General features: G+C 45.1%; 2 protein-coding genes across 3 annotated transcripts; both read left to right on the plus strand.

Annotated features, from left to right (window-relative positions):
* Positions 1-1,562, plus strand: LOC110163290 (immunoglobulin superfamily containing leucine-rich repeat protein 2-like). The gene is made up of 2 exons (XM_020928215.2): positions 1-39; positions 374-1,562. The coding sequence occupies exon 2, from the start codon at positions 374-376 to the stop codon at positions 1,151-1,153; it is 780 nt and encodes a 259-aa protein (XP_020783874.2). The 5' UTR covers positions 1-39; the 3' UTR covers positions 1,154-1,562.
* Positions 1,563-11,424: 9,862 nt separating this feature from the next.
* On the plus strand, positions 11,425-18,145 carry islr2 (immunoglobulin superfamily containing leucine-rich repeat 2). 2 transcript variants are annotated; one of them, XM_055155129.1, is made up of 2 exons: positions 11,425-11,468; positions 15,947-18,145. In XM_055155129.1, exon 2 carries the CDS (start codon positions 15,947-15,949, stop codon positions 18,077-18,079), a length of 2,133 nt encoding a protein of 710 aa, XP_055011104.1. In that variant the 5' UTR covers positions 11,425-11,468; the 3' UTR covers positions 18,080-18,145. The 2 variants fall into 2 exon arrangements, with proteins under 2 accessions (XP_055011104.1, XP_020783873.2); XM_020928214.2 differs by lacking the exon at positions 11,425-11,468 and adding an exon at positions 15,547-15,676.
* Positions 18,146-19,811: the final 1,666 nt, after the last annotated feature.

Genomic DNA, 19,811 nt, shown 5'->3' on the forward strand with positions numbered 1-19,811 from the left:
TCTGCAGACCAGCTCCAGCTCGCCGTCCCAAAACTAAACGTAAGCTTTGTGGGGACCGTGTGTTTTCTGTTTCTGCCCCTCGACTGTGAAGCCAGTCGCCTTTAGAGTTTAGAGGCCGAGTCTGGACCTTTTTTTAAATCACTCCTAAAAACGCTCCTTTTTTCACTGGCTTCTAACAAGTGACATGTACATTTCTTGTTATTGAAAACTTTACAGTTTTCTATGTTTTTAATAGTTGTATTGTGTTTGTGTAATTTATTCTACTGTGATTGTCCTTGTCTGTCCTGTGTTTGTGTACAGCACTCTGAGAGTGTTCTCTGGGCAGCTGTACAGTTTTTAAAGTGCTTTATAAATAAAGTTGTTTTGGTTTCAGATGGAGAAAATGCCCGCGCGCTTTGTGCGCTCGCTCGCGGTGTGCGCGCTGCTGGTCGCAGTGACGCAGTGCTGCCCTCAGCCCTGCACGTGCGTGCATAAAGCGGCGCAAAACCTGGCAAACTGCGCGTACAAAGAGCTTCTGCAGGTGCCCGCGGATCTGCCCCCCAGCATCACCACCCTGAGCCTCTCCGCCAACAAAATCAGTCTGCTCAAAAGTAAGAGCTTCGTGAACGTGACGCAGGTCAACTCCCTGTGGCTCGCCCATAATGAGATAGTGACCATCGAGAGGGACACGCTGGCCCCTCTGGTCCAGCTCAGAAACCTGGACATCAGCTACAACAAAATCATCAACTTTCCCTGGGAGGACCTGCAGAACCTGACGGCGCTGCAGCTGCTCAAGATGAACAATAATGAGATGGTGAGTCTCCCCAAAGACGCCTTCTCCACTCTGGCCGACCTCAGGTCCCTGCGCATCAACAACAACAAGTTCACCACCATCGTCCAGGGCACCTTCAGCACGCTGTCCTCCCTGTCCCACCTGCAGATCTTCAACAACCCTTTCTCCTGCTCCTGCGCCCTGGAGTGGCTCAGGGACTGGATCACCACCACAAAGATCTCAGTGCCGGAGCCTAATAATATCGTGTGTGAGAGTCCCGCACACCTGAAGGGCACTATGGTCACGAACATGCCTCAACTCAGCTGCAAAGCCCCCATCATCACCATCACGTACCAGCCCGACCTGGAGAGCACCGAGCTCAGTGAGGAGGGGCCTGTGTGAAAAGGCTCCTGGGGACCTGAGCTGTGGTTCTCTGGAGAAGAGCAGGAGGTTGAGGCGTGGTCCGTCAAACACTTTTCTCCATGGAGATGTTATTGCTTTGTCTGGAATGTTTCACAGTGTGGCTTTAAACCTTTGTATCTTCATGGAGACCAGACCAGAGTTACAGGTCAGATCTGTGGAGAGGCGACCCCGCTCACATCAAAATGTTTGTTTTTCAAGGTATTTTTGAGCCATAAAACCACCTGTAATTGAATAAATGTCAAGTAGAGCTGTTTAATGTCACACTGTGGAACATTCCAGCAGTGACATCTCCATAGAAACAAGCAGGTGACAGACCCTCCACCAGAAAACCTACACAATACAAAGTATAAGTCAAAGTATTAAAGTACTTGTTTAAAAATGTACTTGAAGAGCCAAAAGTAAAAGTGTTTTGCAGAAATGTTTAAAACCATTAAAAGATGAAATGTAGTGACTTTGCTCAAAAGAGTCAGTTTTGTGTCTCCCCCTTCAGACGACTTTAATCTCTGCAGGTCCCAGAACGACGAAGGAGCCTCAGATCCTCTACACCAGGAAAATTCTAGAGTCTGGGGCGCGTCTTTCCTTTTTAATCTGTTTGTTTTCGCTGTTATCAAAGTCTGGCATTTAACAAGGAGTGACATTATTTCGTTATTTTCTTCTGTTTCTCAAATTACACAAAGAGCCCATTATAAAACGCTCTTAAAAACTAATGGACCGTGCTGTCAATCTGCTTCCTGCGTTGATACTCGTCTAATTCCCACTGATGGCAATTCCAATAGTTCCAGGCTCCAGTCTCGTCGTGGCACAGACTCGATTGAAACGGCGCCACTCTGCAGCTCTGCCCTCGTAAATGCCCACCAGCTCTGCCACAGGAACATCTCCGGCAAAATCATCTCATATTTCCCCCCCCCCGGTCTAATCCTCAGACCAAACACGGCTCCTTTAAACGACCTGGACTGAATATTAAGATTCATTAGTCTCCAGTGTTGGGAGTAACGCATTATAAAAGTAATGTATTACAGTAATGCGTAGATTTTTGCTGTAATGCAGTAATGTTCGGCATTACAGGGGAAAAAATGTTAATATTTTACTCGGTACAAATGTGAGTAACGCGCGTTACAATGCTTTTTTAACCTGGATTGAAGTGGTGGGTTTTTCTTCATAGAAATTCGCTAAAATCACCATGAAATCAGCAGCGGTGAAACGCCAGAGACGCAGCCGGATAAACCTTCAGTTAACCGCGGGCGAAAGGACCAACCCGCTGTTTAGACCTGGTTTAGACCTGAGTCACTTCTGGTTTAGACCTGGTTTAAAGTCGTCCCTCGCTCTAACGTGGTTCACTTTTCGCGGTCTCGCTGTTTCGCTGTTTGTTTGTTTTTTGTTTGTTTTTTTTGTTTTTTTTTGTTTTGTGCAATTTTGCATGCCTTTTGTTTTTAGTGTATGAGCACGTATTGTGTTCCTCCCGCTGCGTCCTGATTGGCTGAGGGACTCCTGTCTCCTGTACAGTACAGAATGTGTTCAGCTGCCAAATTTAAATAAATGTTCAATCTGTATCAGTGTGATTCTGAAGTGTTGTACAGTTGCAAGTTTTCTCTCCGACAAAATCCACAACGTCGACGAAACGTTCTGCACCGACAAAGGCTCCTGCGTGCACTCGCATCCAAAAGACAGAGGAAGATGTAAACATCACACAAAAAGTTGGACTTCTGGACACGTTGAAGGAAGGTAGAAGTTATGCGCTGTAGCAGAGTCTTACACCGGGTCTTGTACCTGCAAATAGTTGCTGAAATCAGGACCGTGAGCCCGAGCAGCAGGGTCCATAAAGCGCGACAGCCGCTCTTACCTCCATGAGGTGTGGAGCAGAGCCGCTCCTTTCTCCTGCGTCACCTTCGAGCCCGTCCCCACAGTGAGTCCTAGTCCTAGTTCAGTCCTGGTTTTTAGTCCTGGTTCAGTCCTGGTTTCAGCTCTGGTTTAGTCCTGGTTCAGTCCATATACGGCTCAAAAGTTCAGCTTTTTCGCAGTTATTTTGGTGAGAGTAACTTAAAGTAATGCAATAGTAATGTAATGCCTTACATTTTAAATGCAGTAATATTGTAATGTAACGAATTACTTTGAAATGACAGTAATAATTAATAAATAACACATTACAGTTTTAAAGTAACTTGCCCAACAGTGTTAGTCTCTGGGTTTAGTACTTGATGGAAAAGGATTATTTGGCTGGTTTCACATTGGGCTGATTTGAAACTTTAAGTGGCTCCAACATTGGGGTAAAATTATAAAATATTGACACTTTATATTTAGCTGGAGGCCGAGTCCGAGTCCTGCGCTGTTTTAACGTACTGGAATTTTACGGGCGGGTATGTGGTGCGGATTACACACGGGCGGGTCAGGACTAAACCAGGACTAAACCAGGACTACACCAGGACTAGTCTTGGATTTAAGAGAGAGGGAGAAGCCCGAGCCCGTGTCCGCAAAACGCAGCACTTACCTCCATGTGGCGCGTAGATCTGCTCCGGTCCTTTCGCCTGCCGTCACTTGACGGACAACGCGGGCGCACCTCCGGACCTGTCCCGACAGTGAGTCCTGGTTCAGTCCTGGTTCAGTCCTGGATTAGTCCTGGATTAGTCCTTGTTCAGTCCTGGTTAGTCCTGGTTCAGTTCTGATTCAGTCCTGGTTCAGTCCTGGATTAGTCCAGGTTTAGTCCTAGTTCAGTCCTGGTTTAGTCCTGGTTCAGTCCAGGTTCAGTCCTGGTTTAGTCCTGGTTCAGTCCTGGTTCAGTCCTGGTTTAGTCCTGTTTTTAGTCCTGGTTTAGTCCTGGTTTAGTCCTGGTTTAGTCCTGTTTAGTCCTGGTTTAGTCCCGGTTCAGTCTGGTTCAGTCCCGGTTCAGTCCTGGTTTAGTCCGGTTTAGTCCTTTAGTCCTTTAGTCCTGGTTCATCCTGGTTTAGTCCTGGTTTAGTCCTGGTTTAGTCCTGGTTCAGTCCTGGTTTAGTCCTGGTTTAGTCCTGGTTCAGTCCTGGTTTAGTCTGGTTTAGTCTGGTTTAGTCTGGTTTAGTCCTGGTTTTAGTCCCGGTTTAGTCCGGTTCAGTCCTGGTTTAGTCCGGTTTAGTCGGGTTTAGTCCCGGTTCAGTCCTGTTTAGTCCTGGTTTCCTGGTTTAGTCCTGGTTTAGTCCCGGTTCAGTCCTGTTTTAGTCCTGGTTTAGTCCTAGTCTGGTTCTCCTGGTTTAGGTTTAGTCCTGGTTTCAGTCCTGGTTAGTCCTGGTTCAGTCAGTCCTGGTTTAGTCCTGGTTTAGTCCCTGGTCTAGTCCATGGTGTGTGTGTAAACGTGCACGCGTAAACGCGCTCGATCAATGTTTCTTCTGCTCAATAATTAATGTGTGTGAAGTGACGACGTGTTTTTGACAAGTCGAGTCGCGTCTGTGAATTTGTATTCGTCATGAAGAAAAAGCGAAGGGAAAGTGAAACCATTTAATTTCGTTGTAATTGTTGAAGTTGTAATTTTTTTCAGTTCGTATTCTGATGGACGCTTCAGTTAGAAGCTTGTAATTTGTGTGATTTACACGGACCCGAGCGGGTAACAGCTGGAATGTTCACGGGTCCCGGTGGTTTAACTTTGATATGATCGCGGGTTAACGGCGGGTGCGGTGCTGAACTGCTCGGGTGTGGACGGGTGCGGGTCTCCAAAAATGGACCTGTGCAGGACTCTGGTGTAGAGCCGTGTTGGGAGTAACGCGTTATAAAAGTAACGAATTTACAGTAATGCATTACTTTTTGCTGTAACGCAGTAATGTGGCATTTACAGGGGAAAAATAATGATATTTTACTCGGTACAAATGTGAGTAACGCGCGTTACAGTGTTTTTTTTAACCTGGATTGAAGTGGTGAGTTTTTCTTCATACAAATTTGCTAAAATCACCTCGATATCAGCAGCGTGAAACGCTGGAGATGCTCCTCATAGACTTTCAGGTAAAAAGGAAGGACTGACAAAGAACTCCACACTGTTTAGACCTGGTTTAGACCTGGTTTAGACCTGGTCAGTTTGGTTTAGACCTGGTTTAGACCTGGTTTAGACCTGGGTCAGTTCTGGTTTAGACCTGGTTTAGACCTGGGTCAGTTCTGGTTTAGACCTGGTTTAGACCTGGGTCAGTTCTGGTTTTAGACCTGGTTACACTCGTCCCGCCCTCTATCGCAGTTCACTTTTCGCGGTCCTGCTGTTTCGCAGATTTTTTATTTTTTTTTTTTTTTTTTTGTGCAATTTTGCATGCCTTTTTTTTTTTACATTGTATGAATGTTTATTGTGTTCCTCCCGCTGCGTCCTGATTGGCTGAGGGACTCCTGTCTCCTGTACAGTACAGAATGTGTTCAGCTGCCAAATTTAAATACATGTTCAATCTGTATCAGTGTGATTCTGAAGTGTCGACGAAACGTTCTGCACCGACAAAGGCTCCTGCGCTCGCACCCAAAAGACAGAGGAAGATGCAAACCATCGCACAAAAAGTTGGACTTCTGGACACGCTGAAGGAAGGTAGAAGTTACGCGCTGTAGCAGAATCTTGCACCGGGTCTTGTACCTGCAAATAGTTGCTGAAATCAGGGCCGTGAGCCCGAGCAGCAGGGTCCATAAAGAGCGATCGGGCGACAGCCGCTCTTACCTCCGTGAGGTGCGGAGCAGAGCCGCTCCTTTCTCCTGCGTCACCTTCGAGCCCGTCCTGACAGTGAGTCCTGTTTTAGTCCTAGTTCAGTTCTGGTTTAGTCCTGGTTTAGACCTGGTTTAGTCCTGGTTTAGTCCTGGTTCAGTCCATATACAGCGCAAAAGTTATTTTGGTGAGAGTAACTTAAAGTAATGCAATAGTAATGTAATGCCTTACATTTTAAATGCAGTAATATTGTAATGTAACGAATTACTTTGAAATGACAGTAATAGGTAATAAATAACACATTACAGTTTCAAAGTAACTTGCCCAACAGTGGTGTAGAGTGATCAGATTTTCAAAATCAAAACCTGTCACACTTGGTTTGTGGTGGTTTGTCATAATAAAATTGTGATTCGAGTGTCTAAGGAAAACTGTTCAGCACTCAACCCAGAACATATGTCAGTATAAACTCAAAAAAATGATTCTTTATATTTACTTAAAAACCTTGTATCAAGCGGTTGCACGCAGCCACATTGAGTAATTGTTGTAAAGCATGTTTATACAGTATAGACTTAGCGTACTTCAATAGATGCATCAAGAATCTCAGACTTCAGGTCATCGCTCATTTCATACTGCGAAGGATTTTCCGAAAAACTGAGCATCAAACCTCCATGTTTGTTTTCCCAGTGGGATGTGTCTCTTGTCAAAGTCGATCTTTTCAAGTCTTTTGAACCATATCACTTTTGTTTCTGGTTCTGATATTGTCATATTTTAGTTTTGGGATTTGGACATCGTTAATTATGTGGTTGTTGGATCCTAACAGCGGAAAACAGCTCGAAAAATGGGCTTTGGAAGTTTGTGAACTCCATGAATTCAAAAGTGAATCAGATGTGTGCGACTCAAACCTCCGTTCAAAGGGAGGATTGATCCACAGGAAGAACGAAAAAGGAAACATTTGTTTGCCTAAATCGTCCTGAGTTTGCTTTGTTGTTGCTCCACATACAAAATGTTCTCTGCAAACTCGGGATGATTTCCTAGTCAGACAAATGTTTCCTTTTTGGTTCTTCCTGTGGATCAATCCTGCCCATCTCCTTCAGCACGTTCATCCGGGTCACACGTGGTCAAATAAACAAACAAAGAGCAGTTGAAACTATCACGTATTAAATTAAAAGTTTTAAGTCTACAGAAACACTCGCTGGTGTTGATGATGTGATCCACGGTTGTTATTTTCCTCCCTGTGATGTCCGTTTTCTTGTGGCCTTGTTTTTATTTGGTGGTAAATCCAAACCCTGTGAGAGTTTCATCCTGCTCCTCCTACTCCTCCTTTCCCTGCTCCCTCTCTCCTTATCTCCTTACCTTGTTTGGCGTTTCCTGGGCGGATCCCGATCGCGCACCTGCTGAGCTCCACTCCTGATCCTCATCCATCAATCATCGCCTGCCATAAAAGACCTGCTGACTTTCTCTTCAGTACCAGATCTTTCTGTCATTCTAGTTTTGAACAGCTCAGGCTTTTTGAATGTTTTTGAGGATTCCAAAGGCTTTTGATACTTTAACATAACATTTTCTTTTTGTTTTATCCTCAGCACTTCTGTTTGGAGCCAGTCTCATCCCGTTTGTCACCTGTTCGGTAAACCTCTGGTCAGACTCACCACGTACCACCAATCTGCAGCCGACCTGGACCCGGACCCGGACCCGGACCTGGACCTGGACCTGTCCTGCCTCCCCTGGAACCTATTCCCCCTCCAAGACTATTTTTGTTAATAAAATACCTTTATTTGTCTCTGCATATTTGGGTCCGGCAAGTAATTCTTAACCAGTGTTGTGGAGTAACAGATTACATGTACTGGAGTTATGTAATCAGAGTACAAATTATGAGTAACTGTATTCAGTTACAGTTACTGTTTCAGTGAGTGGGAATTGGATTACAGTTACTTTGTTGAAATAAATGGATTACACAGAGGGATTTTCCTGTTTTTCTGTTTTAGTAGTTTTTTTTTTTTTTTTTGGTAATTTCACTCATTACTGGAATCTAAACCAGGACTAAACGAGATCTAAACCGGATCTAAACCAGGACTAAAACCAGGACTAAAACAGGACTAAAACCAGGACTAAAACCAGGACTAAACCAAGATTAAACCAGGTCTAAACTAGGACTAAAACCAGGACTAAACCAGGTCTAAACCAAGTCTAAACCAGGACTAAAACCAGGACTAAAACAGGACTAAAACCAGGACTAAAACCAGGACTAAACCAAGATTAAACCAGGTCTAAACTAGGACTAAAACCAGGACTAAACCAGGTCTAAACCAGGTCTAAACCAGGACTAAAACCAGGACTAAACCAGGACTAAAACCAGGACTAAAACCAGGACTAAACCAAGATTAAACCAGGTCTAAACCAGGTCTAAATCCTGCTGTGTGGACATGTTTCTTCTTCTATCAATAATATTTTTAATTTGGTTCAGTAAAATCTGGACTTTTTATTTTCTTTTATCAGACAAAACTTCTTATGTTACGATTTCCTCGTCTTTGTTTCTCTACAGCAAATCAAGTAATCCAAAGTATTCAGATTACATTACTCACTTTAAGTAATTTAATGAATTCTGTTACAAACTACATTTTGGTGTATGTAATCTGTAATCTGTAGGGGATTACATTTTAAAAGTCACTTTCCCGACACTGATGACAAGATACTGACAATGACAAATACAATGGACAGAGAAGAACAGAGGATATAAATGCACACGTCTGCCTCTTCCTCTTTTTTGCTGCTTATTTAGAATTGATTTTTTTCTCTTTGTTATTATATTATTGTGTGAGCTGCTGTGTCCAAATAATTTGCCTCGTGGATCAATAAAGTTTCAGTTTGACAGTTGTATTTCGTCACCCTGAACGCGCACGTCATGAAACAAACCAAATAATCAGCTCCACGTCACATCTTTAATGACATCATAACGACTCTTTCTGTTTCCGTTCTCGTGATTGTCACCGTGTCCCTGGGTCTATAAAAAGACCCGAGTGCACTTCTGCTCCCGAGACCGAGACGGGTCCCTGAGGAAGTCCCAACAATCAAACAAACGCCTAAAGTCTGAGCCCGGACCCGCCCAGACCCGCCCAGACCTGCCAGACAGACCAGACCAGACCAGACAGACCCCAGACCCCCAGACCAGACCCCCAGACCAGACCCGCCCAGACCCGACCAGACCAGACCAGACCAGACCCGACCAGACCCCAGACCAGACCCGGTGACCAGACCCGCCAGACCTGGTTTAGCCTTGGTTTAGTCTTGGTTTAACCTGGTTTAGGTCCTGGTTTAGTCCTGGTTCAGTCCTGGTTTAGTCCTGGTTCAGTCCTGGTTTAGTCCTGGTTAGTCCTGGTTCAGTCCTGGTTCAGTCCTGGTTTAGTCCTGGTTTAGTCCTGGTTTAGTCCTGGTTTAGTCCTGGTTTTAGTCCTGGTTCAGTCCTGGTTTAGTCCTGGTTTAGTCCTGGTTTAGTCCTGGTTCAGTCCTGTTTAGTCCTGGTTCAGTCCTGGTTCAGTCCTGGTTTAGTCCTGGTTTAGTCCTGGTTTAGTCCTGGTTTAGTCTGGTTTAGTCCTGGTTTAGTCCTGGTTTAGTCCTGGTTCCTGGTTTAGTCCTGGTTAGTCCTGGTTCAGTCCTGGTTTAGTCCTGGTTTAGTCCTGGTTTAGTCCTGGTTTAGTCCTGGTTCAGTCCTGGTTTAGTCCTGGTTCAGTCCTGGTTCAGTCCTGGTTTAGTCCTGGTTCCTGGTTTAGTCCTGGTTTAGTCCTGGTTTAGTCCTGGTTTAGTCCTGGTTCAGTCCTGGTTTAGTCCTGGTTTAGTCCTGGTTCAGTCCTGGTTTAGTCCTGGTTTAGTCTGGTTAGTCCTGGTTTTTAGTCTGGTTCAGTCCTGGTTTAGTCCTGGTTTAGACCTGGTTTAGTCCTGGTTTAGTCCTGGTTTAGTCCTGGTTTAGTCCTGGTTCAGTCCTGGTTCAGTCCTGGTTAGTCCTGGTTTAGTCCTGGTTTAGTCCTGGTTCAGTCCTGGTTTAGTCCTGGTTTAGTCCTGTTTAGTCCTGGTTTAGTCCTGGTTTAGTCTGTTTAGTCCTGGTTTAGTCCTGGTTTAGTCCTGGTTCAGTCCTGTTTAGTCCTGGTTAGTCCTGGTTCAGTCCTGGTTTAGTCCTGGTTCCTGGTTCAGTCCTGGTTTAGTCCTGGTTCAGTCCTGGTTTAGTCCTGGTTCAGTCCTGGTTTAGTCCTGGTTTAGTCCTGGTCTTTCAGTCCTGGTTTTGGTTTAGTCCTGGTTTAGTCCTGGTTAGTAGTCCTGGTTTAGTCCTGGTTAGTCCTGGTTTAGTCCTGGTTCAGTCCTGGTTTTAGTCCTGGTTCAGTCCTGGTTTAGTCCTGGTTTCCTGGTTTAGTCCTGGTTTAGTCCTGGTTTAGTCCCTGGTTTAGTCCTGGTTTAGTCCTGGTTCAGTCCTGGTTTAGTCCTGGTTTAGTCCTGGTTTAGTCCTGGTTCAGTCCTGGTTTAGTCCTGGTTTAGTCCTGGTTTAGTCCTGGTTTAGTCCTGGTTTAGTCCTGGTTTAGTCCTGGTTTAGTCCTGGTTTAGTCCTGGTTCAGTCCTGGTTCAGTCCTGGTTTAGTCCTGGTTCAGTCCTGGTTTAGTCCTGTTCAGTCCTGGTTTAGTCCTGGTTTAGTCCTGGTTTAGTCCTGGTTTAGTCCTGGTTCAGTCCTGGTTTAGTCCTGGTTTAGTCCTGGTTTAGACCTGGTTTAGTCCTGGTTTAGTCCTGGTTTAGTCCTGGTTTAGTCCTGGTTTAGACCTGGTTTAGTCCTGGTTTAGTCCTGGTTTAGTCCTGGTTAGTCCTGGTTTAGTCTGGTTTAGACCTGGTTTAGTCCTGGTTTAGTCCTGGTTTAGTCCTGGTTTAGTCCTGGTTTAGTCCTGGTTTAGTCCTGGTTTAGTCCTGGTTTAGTCCTGGTTTAGTCCTGGTTTAGTCCTGGTTTAGTCCTGGTTCACTCTGGTATCATATGTCATTTATACACAGTAATAATCATTAGTTTTGGCGTCGCTGCTGCAGATGCAGTTTGCTGTTTTGTCTCTGTCCAATCACGAGTCTGAATCCGGTGTCGTTGTCGTCGCTACTGAAGGTCCCGGCGACAACAACTCAAAATCTGATTGGCTGAAGCAACAGTTTCATGGACATTTATTTTGTGTTCGAGTTCCCGCCAAACTTCTTTGACTTTGACTGTGCCTGGCAACAAGTGACGGCTGAAAATACTTTAATATGAAAATCCATGTGTGGAAGCAGCACAAGCATCAGAAAAACCCTGAAAGGAAGAGAACAGAACATTTTGAATCATTTAATAATAATAATATAATTAACATGAGTCTGTGCAGAGAAGGACTGCAGACCCTGACCCTCTGCGTTTCACACAGTTTTTCTGCTGCACACAGGAAGAGGAGGTTCCCCCTGAGGAAGTCAAACAGAACAAACAAAGTCTAAAGTCTGAGTTTTGAGGAAATGTTTCCCTTATCAACTCATTCAAGGTCCCATATTATGCACTTATCTGATCTGCAGTGTTGTTGTTTTTTAACTCCACGCACCTTCACTAGAAACATTTGGATGATTTCAGCTCTGGATTTGACCGTTTGTGAACAAAAGTTAAAAGGAGCTACATAGTCCAATGAGGTTCGTTTGGTCTTCCAATCATTTATGTTATTAGGTTATTTTTTCAGACTTAGGGTCTGTTTACATGAGAACACTGTTTACACATGGGTCTGGTCCAGTGTTATCAGAGGGAAACAGGGGCAGATTTTTGACATTCAAATGTCTCTTATTCAGAAACTAGAGGGACTATTGAAATAAGTAAAGTATCAGAATGTAGGAAAGAGTTACACTCCAACAGGGTCAAGTTAAACCTGTGATATTCTTTCAAGTTGTTGACAAAAAATTTAAAAACTCATGTCGGTAACGGAGGGAATGAAATATGCAGCACTTTTTGGTCAATAAATCCAAACAGTGATAACTCTTGGTTCTCACTTACATATCCTTAACAAACTGGTTTGAATATTTGCTTCATATAGTTTTCTACCATATGGTACAAGATTAGGTTGAAAAACCTCTTACTTTTTGACTCATGAGATTTTTTATTAAGAAAGGTCATGGTAACGGAGGGAAAAGTAACGGAGGGAAAATTGTACAAACAAGTAGAAGGTGCAGGATTTTACATCATTTGTCACTTTTTTCTTCTGAAAACTTTAATATTACTTAAAAATGAAAGAAACTATTTCTATAAAATATGTCAGTCCTTCCAAGCAAATTTTTATCATTTTAAATAAATATAAAAAAAAAAAAAAAATCATGTACCTTCATCAACAGTTCAAAGATGGAATAACACAAGATATGATGAAATACATCCATTTATTTACATGATTTTCAGGTCTTTGAAATTTGGGAAATAATTTTTGTTCCATGTTTCATACATGGTCTGTTTAAAACATATGGAACTTTAGAACCAAAAATGGTACAGAAAAAAGGTCAACAGTTTCATAAACTAGAGTACATATGTATCTGTTCAATACATTTTATACTTGAATTGAATTGAACTTGAATTTTTGGCCTTGTTGTTTACTTCTGCTTGACCCACTGGGAAAAATGACAAAATATTTTATGCGAAGTGTCTTTCGTTTAGACGGTGACGGTGTTTTGGGGCTTAAAAACGCAAACTGTTCCACTCCAGAGTGGAACAGTTGAATAATAATTTCTGCAGATACCGTTATCTGTTGTCAACACACACACGTGACTTTACCGTACGAGCCCTGTGTGTGTGTGTGTGTGTGTGTGTGTGTGTGTGTGTGTGTGTGTGTGTGCGTGTGTGTGTGTGTGTGTGTGTGTGTGTGTGTGTGTGTGCGTGTGTGTGTGTGTGTGTGTGTGTGTGTGTGTGCGTGCGTGTGTGTGTGTGTGTGTGCGTGTGTGTGTGTGTGTGTGTGTGTGTGTGTCGTGTGTGTGTGTGTGTGTGCGTGTGTGTGTGTGTGTGTGTGTGTGTGCGTGTGTGTGTGTGTGTGTGTGTGTGCGTGTGTGTGTGTGTGTGTGTCGTGCGTGTGTGTGTGTGTCGTGTGTGTGCGTGTGTGTGTGTGTGTGTGTGTGTGCGTGTGTGTGTGTGCGTGTGTGTGTGTGTGTGTGTGTGTGTGTGTGTGTGTGTGTGTGTGTGTGTGCGTGTGTGTGTGTGTGTGTGTGTGTGTGTGTGTGTGTGTCGTGTGTGTCGTGTGTGTGTGTGTGTGTGTGCGTGTGTGTGCGTGTGTGTGTGTGTGTGTGTGTGTGTGTGTGTGTGTGTGTGCGTGTGTGTGTGTGTGTGTGTGTGTGTGTGTGTGTGTGTGTGTGTGTGCGTGTGTGTGTGTGTGTGTGTGTGCGTGTGTGTGTGTGTGTGTGTGTGTGTGTGTGTGTGTGTGTGTGTGCGTGTGTGTGTGTGTGTGTGTGTGTGTGTGTGTGTGTGTGTGTGTGTGTGTGTGTGTGTGTGTGTGTGTGTGTGTGTGTGTGCGTGCGTGTGTGTGTGTGTGTGTGTGTGTGTGTGTGTGTGTGTGTGTGTGTGTGTGTGTGTGTGTGTGTGTGTGTGTGTGTGTGTGTGTGTGCGTGTGTGTGTCGTGTGTGTGTGTGTGTGTGTGTGTCGTGTGTGTGTGTGTGTGTGTGTGTGTGTGCGTGTGTGTGTGTGTGTGTGTGTGTGTGTGTGTGTGTGTGTGTGTGTGTGCGTGTGTGTGTGTGTGTGTGTGTGTGCCGCTCTGTTTTTGTCTCCGTAAACTCAGAGGAGCGAGTGTCATAAAAGGACAAACATCAGCTTCACTGTGTCATCGATATTTCTGCCGCTGGACTTTTTTTTTCTCTGCTAAAAGCGTCAGCACATGTAAACAAACAGAAACAGCGCCGCGTGACGACGTCTTCGGCTGTGGCCCGGTTCGGTTCTGCAAGTGTGAGTGTGGAACATAGAACCTACGCGACGGTGCTTGAGCTCGGCACGGTTCTAAAGTCCTAATGTGAGTCGCCCTTAAAGTTCACAAGAGTCAGTTTAGTGTAAATATAAAATCTTTAAGACAAAAATAAAGTTGACACGTGCCGTCGCTGTTCTGCTTTATTATAATATTTAGCTCCATAGCCCCGCCCACACTCACAGAACACCCTCATAATACAGATAATACTCCCTACAACTGTACAACAACTCGCCCTTATGTAACAGATAATACTCCCTACAACTGTACAACAACTCACTCAGATAATACTCCCTACAACTGTACAACAACTCACTCTTATGTAACAGATAATACTCCTACTACTCCAACTGTACAACAACTGTACAACAACTCACCTTATGTAACAGATAATACTCCCTACAACTGTACAACAACTCACTCTTATGTAACAGATAATACTCCCTACAACTGTACAACAACTCACCTTATGTAACAGATAATACTCCTACAACTCACTCACTTATGTAACAGATAATACTCCCTACAACTGTACAACAACTCACCCTTATGTAACAGATAATACTCCCTACAACTGTACAACAACTCGCCTTATGTAACAGATAATACTCCCTACAACTGTACAACAACTCAAATAATACTCCCTACAACTATACAACAGCTCATCCTTATGTAACAGATAATACTCCTTACAACTGTACAATGTAACAGATAATACTCCCTACAACTGTACAACAACTCACCCTTATGTAACAGATAATACTCCCTACAACTGTACAACTCAAATAATACTCCCTACAACTGTACAACAACTCATCCTTATGTAACAGATAATACTCCCTACAACTGTACAATGTAACAGATAATACTCCCTACAACTGTACAACAACTCACCCTTATGTAACAGATAATACTCCCTACAACTGTACAACAACTCACCCTTATGTAACAGATGAAAAAAAGAAGCTGAGATTGTATTTATTATTTATTTATTTTATTTTAACTTGTACATTTACATGTATATAATTAAATGTTTTTGTTTTATTTTGTTTTGTCTCTTGCTCTTTTTTGCTGCTTATTTAGATTTAATTTTTTACCATTTATATTTTTCCTCTTTGTTTTTATATTTTATTGTGATGTTCATGTGTTCAAATCATTTCCCTCGTGGATCAATAAAGTTTGTCTCAGTGTAATAATTAAGAAGCACGTGACCTCCCCGAGTGCACTTCCTCAAATCACCAGCAGAGGGAGCTGTACTGCAACATTAGGCTCCTTCATAAAATAAACAGGAGCCTATTCTGACCTGTAGATGGCGCTGTAACTCCGTCAGTGAGTGAAAAGTATTTTTGTGCGCACAGCTCAATGGATCGTGTGATAAACCAAATATTTATAAAATATAATTTCATTCTCCGGACACAAAAGACGAAAGGTGTAGGTTTAACTGTAGGACGAGGACAGTGCGCTGAGTTTAGACTTACAGTTTAATAAAAACACTAAATATTGATGTTGTTTTGCTGCTTGAGTTTTTTGGAGCTTTTTTGGAGCGAACTGAACCAGGTCAAAGTGAAGCGGGTCAAAGAGGAGCTCGGGGTCGGTTCATACATTATAAACACCGTCTCGTAAATTATAGATCCCGTAGAGCCTCTGCGCCTTTAATCGTCTGGAGGAGATGGATGGGAGGGGCCGCGCGCTCGCTCGCTGCGCCGTGAACGCGCACTGGCTCCGGCACTCAGAGCGCGAGCGTCAGAGAGAGCGCACCGGTGACTGCAGCCTCTCCGCGGGAAGATGTGCGCTTCACCGCGCCTTGACCACAGCCAAAGTCTCGGGGAGGGAGTTTCCGCGGAGCGCGAGTGGAGTCTGGAGTGAAGCCGTTCACAGGAGCCTCTGGACACGGATCATCTGAAGTTGCTCTCACAGGTAGGATGCTCCAGTGATGTGAGCCCGCCCTGAGCCGAGTGCACGAGGACAAACCGCGGCTGAGGAGACGAGCCACAAAACAACAGAAACATCCCGTCACTTCTAACCACACACAGTGCACGGCTTCATGACATGTGCAGGGAAAGAAGAATCTTTTTTCATCTTTCAACATTTATTTTCCACTGTCATGCGCACTGGGATCTTGTTTGTCTGTTTTTGTTTGTTTGTGAAATATTTTATGTCGTAACTAAATATTTCTGTTGTTTTCAGATGGAGAAAATGCCCGCGCGCTTTGTGCGCTCGCTCGCGGTGTGCGCGCTGCTGGTCGCAGTGACGCAGTGCTGCCCTCAGCCCTGCACGTGCGTGGATAAAGCGGTGCAAAACCTGGCAAACTGCGCGTACAAAGAGCTTCTGGAGGTGCCCGCGGATCTGCCCCCCAACATCACCACCCTGAGCCTCTCCGCCAACAAAATCAGTCTGCTCAAAAGTAAGAGCTTCGTGAACGTGACGCAGGTCAACTCCCTGTGGCTCGCCCATAATGAGATAGTGACCATCGAGAGGGACACGCTGGCCCCTCTGGTCCAGCTCAGAAACCTGGACATCAGCTACAACAAAATCATCAACTTTCCCTGGGAGGACCTGCAGAACCTGACGGCGCTGCAGCTGCTCAAGATGAACAATAATGAGATGGTGAGTCTCCCCAAAGACGCCTTCTCCACTCTGGCCGACCTCAGGTCCCTGCGCATCAACAACAACAAGTTCACCACCATCGTCCAGGGCACCTTCAGCACGCTGTCCTCCCTGTCCCACCTGCAGATCTTCAACAACCCTTTCTCCTGCTCCTGCGCCCTGGAGTGGCTCAGGGACTGGATCACCACCACAAAGATCTCAGTGCCGGAGCCCAATAATATCGTGTGTGAGAGTCCCGCACACCTGAAGGGCACTATGGTCACTAACATGCCTCAACTCAGCTGCAAAGCCCCCATCATCACCATCACGTACCAGCCCGACCTGGAGAGCACCGAGCTCAGTGAGGGGGCCACCGTGGTGTTGACCTGCGAGGCCCAAGGCATCCCCCTCCCTCAGCTGGTGTGGGAGCTGAGCACGGCCGGACAGAACTACCTGTTTCCTCTGCCGTCAAACGGAATCAGTTCAGACAAACCCATCAATGACAAAGCGACCAACAGCCTGTTCCACGTTTTTCAAAATGGCACCCTCACCATCCCCCGAATGAGCAAAAGAGTGGAGGGAAACTACAGCTGCTCTGCCACCAACGACGTGGGCCGAGCACAGAGCAGCGTCCGAGTGGCTCTGGCCTCACAGAAACACATCGCCAAACCAGAGCCGGATTCTACAGACAAACTGCCCGCGGTGAGCAAACCCATAGCCCCCAAGGTCTCCAAGAACAACGTGATCAACTGGTCCAAAACTGAAGAGAGGACAAAGAGCGATGACGCCTTCTCTGACAAACACGGGGTGGAGCGGGCCGGAGCCAAACCCAAAGAGCCGACGGTGGGCAGTAAATGCGGCGTGAAAGACGGCAGCGAGTACATCTCTAACCACGCCTTCAACAGGACCCTGGACGACCTCAAACAGTACACCTTCGACTTCGGGGTCATCGCCCTGGAGGTGTCCGAGACCGAGGCCAGGGTCCAGCTCAACCCGCTGCAGCTCAACACCAAAACCAACCTCCACCTGAGCCCCGGGGACCACCTGGACACCGTCAGCAAAGAGCCGATCCGAGTGTTTGAGTCTTCCGGCTCCAAGACCACGCTGGACATGCTCTACCTCTGCGTGGACACGGGAAACGGACACTCCATGGTGCAGTGGTCCAAAATAGAGGAGAGGGTTAACTCCTATCACTTCCATCATCTACAGCCGGGCACCAACTACACCCTGTGCCTCACCTACGCGGGGCAGGACTGCCAGGTGCAGGTGGTCTTCACGACGAGGAAGAAGATCCCGTCTCTGCTCATTATCGTGGTGGTCAGTATTTTCCTCTTGGCTCTGGCCACTGTGCCTCTGCTGGGCGCCACCTGCTGCCACCTCCTCTATAAATACCAGGGAAAAACCTACAAGCTCATCATGAAGGCGCAGAACCCGGATCAGATGGAGAAGCAAATGGCCGCGGACTTTGACCCCCGCGCGTCTTTCGTGGGCTCGGAAAAGAATTTTAACCCCAGCGAGTTGGAAGAGGAGGGCGAGGGCGAGCCGGAGGACGCGGACCGGGAGGGAGAGGCGGAGGGCAGCGTGGTCACGGAGTCCATCCCGGGCTCCTCGTCCAAAACCAACCCGGAGGAGTTCGAGGTGGGGTCGGAGTACAGCGACCGCCTGCCCCTGGGCGCGGAGGCCGTCACCATCTCCGAGGAAATCAACGGCAACTACAAGGAGCCGAGCCGCTGATTCCCCCGGAGCCTCCGCTATATAAAATAAAAAAATAAATAAAATTAAAAAAAAAGTTCAGTTTTCAGTCGCTCATCCAACAGGTAAATCCAAAAACACGGACTGCGAGGACTAAGATCAAGGGCGACTCTTTCGTTTTTACCTCAGAAGCACTGCGTCAGAGATTGTTAATACGTGTACGTGACATGCTAATGTACAGAGTTTACGTTTACAAAACAAGCACACGCGCGTAAAAGGCAAAGGACTGTGCGTAAAAGGCGAAGAACTGTGCGTAAAAAGGAAAGAACCGTGCGTAAAAGGATAAGAACTGTGCGTAAAAGGATAAGAACTGTGCGTAAAAGGAAAATACCTGTGCGTAAAAGGAAAATACCTGTGCGTAAAAGGAAAATATCTGTGCGTAAAAGGCAAAGAACTGTGCGTAAAAGGAAAACACCTGTGCGTAAAAGGCAAAGAACTGTGCGTAAAAGGAAAAGAACCGTACGTAAAGAAGAAATACCGATGTCTTACCCCAGAGCACAACCCCAAACACCAGTGCCATATTTTATAGAAAAAATACAGGGACTTTTACGCACTGCCAGTTTTGCAAATGAGCTTCTTTAGTCGATAATCTGAGCACGAAAACACCATCTTCCTCCTCCTCTTCCTCCTCCTCCTTTTCCTCCGGGTTGCGACGCGCGCTCCTTTTTGGATCTGGCACCGCTTCTCCTGAAACATTCGCTGACAAAACGTGAAATTGTGCTTGAAAGTAAAATACTATTCCTCATTTACCAGCTGATGTAGTGTCACGTGAAGGCTTTTTACTCCTGAACATGATATTAACGGGTGCTTTTGATTTCCAAACGTGTCCATGGCATGTCACGCGTGAAATGTGTGTTTAGTGTAGTCTCCACCGCGTAGATAACTGTGACCTGTGATGTATAGCCACGTGAATTGGGATGCAGATTTTTTTTTTTTTCCCCAGTTAATTTATTTCTATCTTTTATATTATTATTTATTATTTTTTTACGGACGGTAAGTTTCTACAAAGCGTTTCACAAAAGCGCATCCAGAGCCACTTTAGGCTTTCCTCGTCTTGTATTTACACGTGACTTTTTGTGAACTGTTGTAACAAAAAAGGTTCCGACGTTTTGATATTATTTTATGTACGTGAAATTAATAAAACATGAAATCAAAACGCGGCTGTGGTGTTTATTTGGAGCGTGTTTTTTGAGACGCAGCAGACAAAGGCCCGTGCGTAAAAAGGCTCTTTGTTCCTCGCGCCGCTCATCAAACAGCCGCACAGCCTGGAAATGTGACAAGTTCAGCTTTATTTTCAGTAAAAAGAAAAAAACACTTTTAATCGTCGTTTCAAAAGAACTAAACGGGTCATTCCAACATCATAAGAAGAGACAATTAGGATATAGAATGTTCCACAGGTTTAGGCACAAAAAGGCCGAACGCGCTGCGAGAGTATTTAAAGGTACTGCGTTACTCTATTACTGTAGTGCTGTGATACTGTAGTACTGTGTTACTGTAGTACTGTGATACTGTAGTACTGTGATACTGTAGTACTGTGTTACTGTAGTACTGTGTTACTGTGTTAGTGTTGGGCAAGTTACTTCAAAACTGTAATGTGGTATTTTTTTTTTTTTACTTTTTACTGTAATTTCAAAGTAATTCGTTACATTACAGTATTACTGTGTTTAAAATGAAAGACCAGGACTAAACCAGGTTTAACCAAGGAGTAAACCAG

Source organism: Boleophthalmus pectinirostris, unplaced genomic scaffold (genome assembly GCF_026225935.1).
Source record: "Boleophthalmus pectinirostris isolate CB_2022bp ecotype Guang Dong unplaced genomic scaffold, ASM2622593v1 HiC_scaffold_2, whole genome shotgun sequence".
In the NCBI taxonomy this organism is placed as follows: Eukaryota; Metazoa; Chordata; class Actinopteri; order Gobiiformes; family Gobiidae; genus Boleophthalmus; species Boleophthalmus pectinirostris.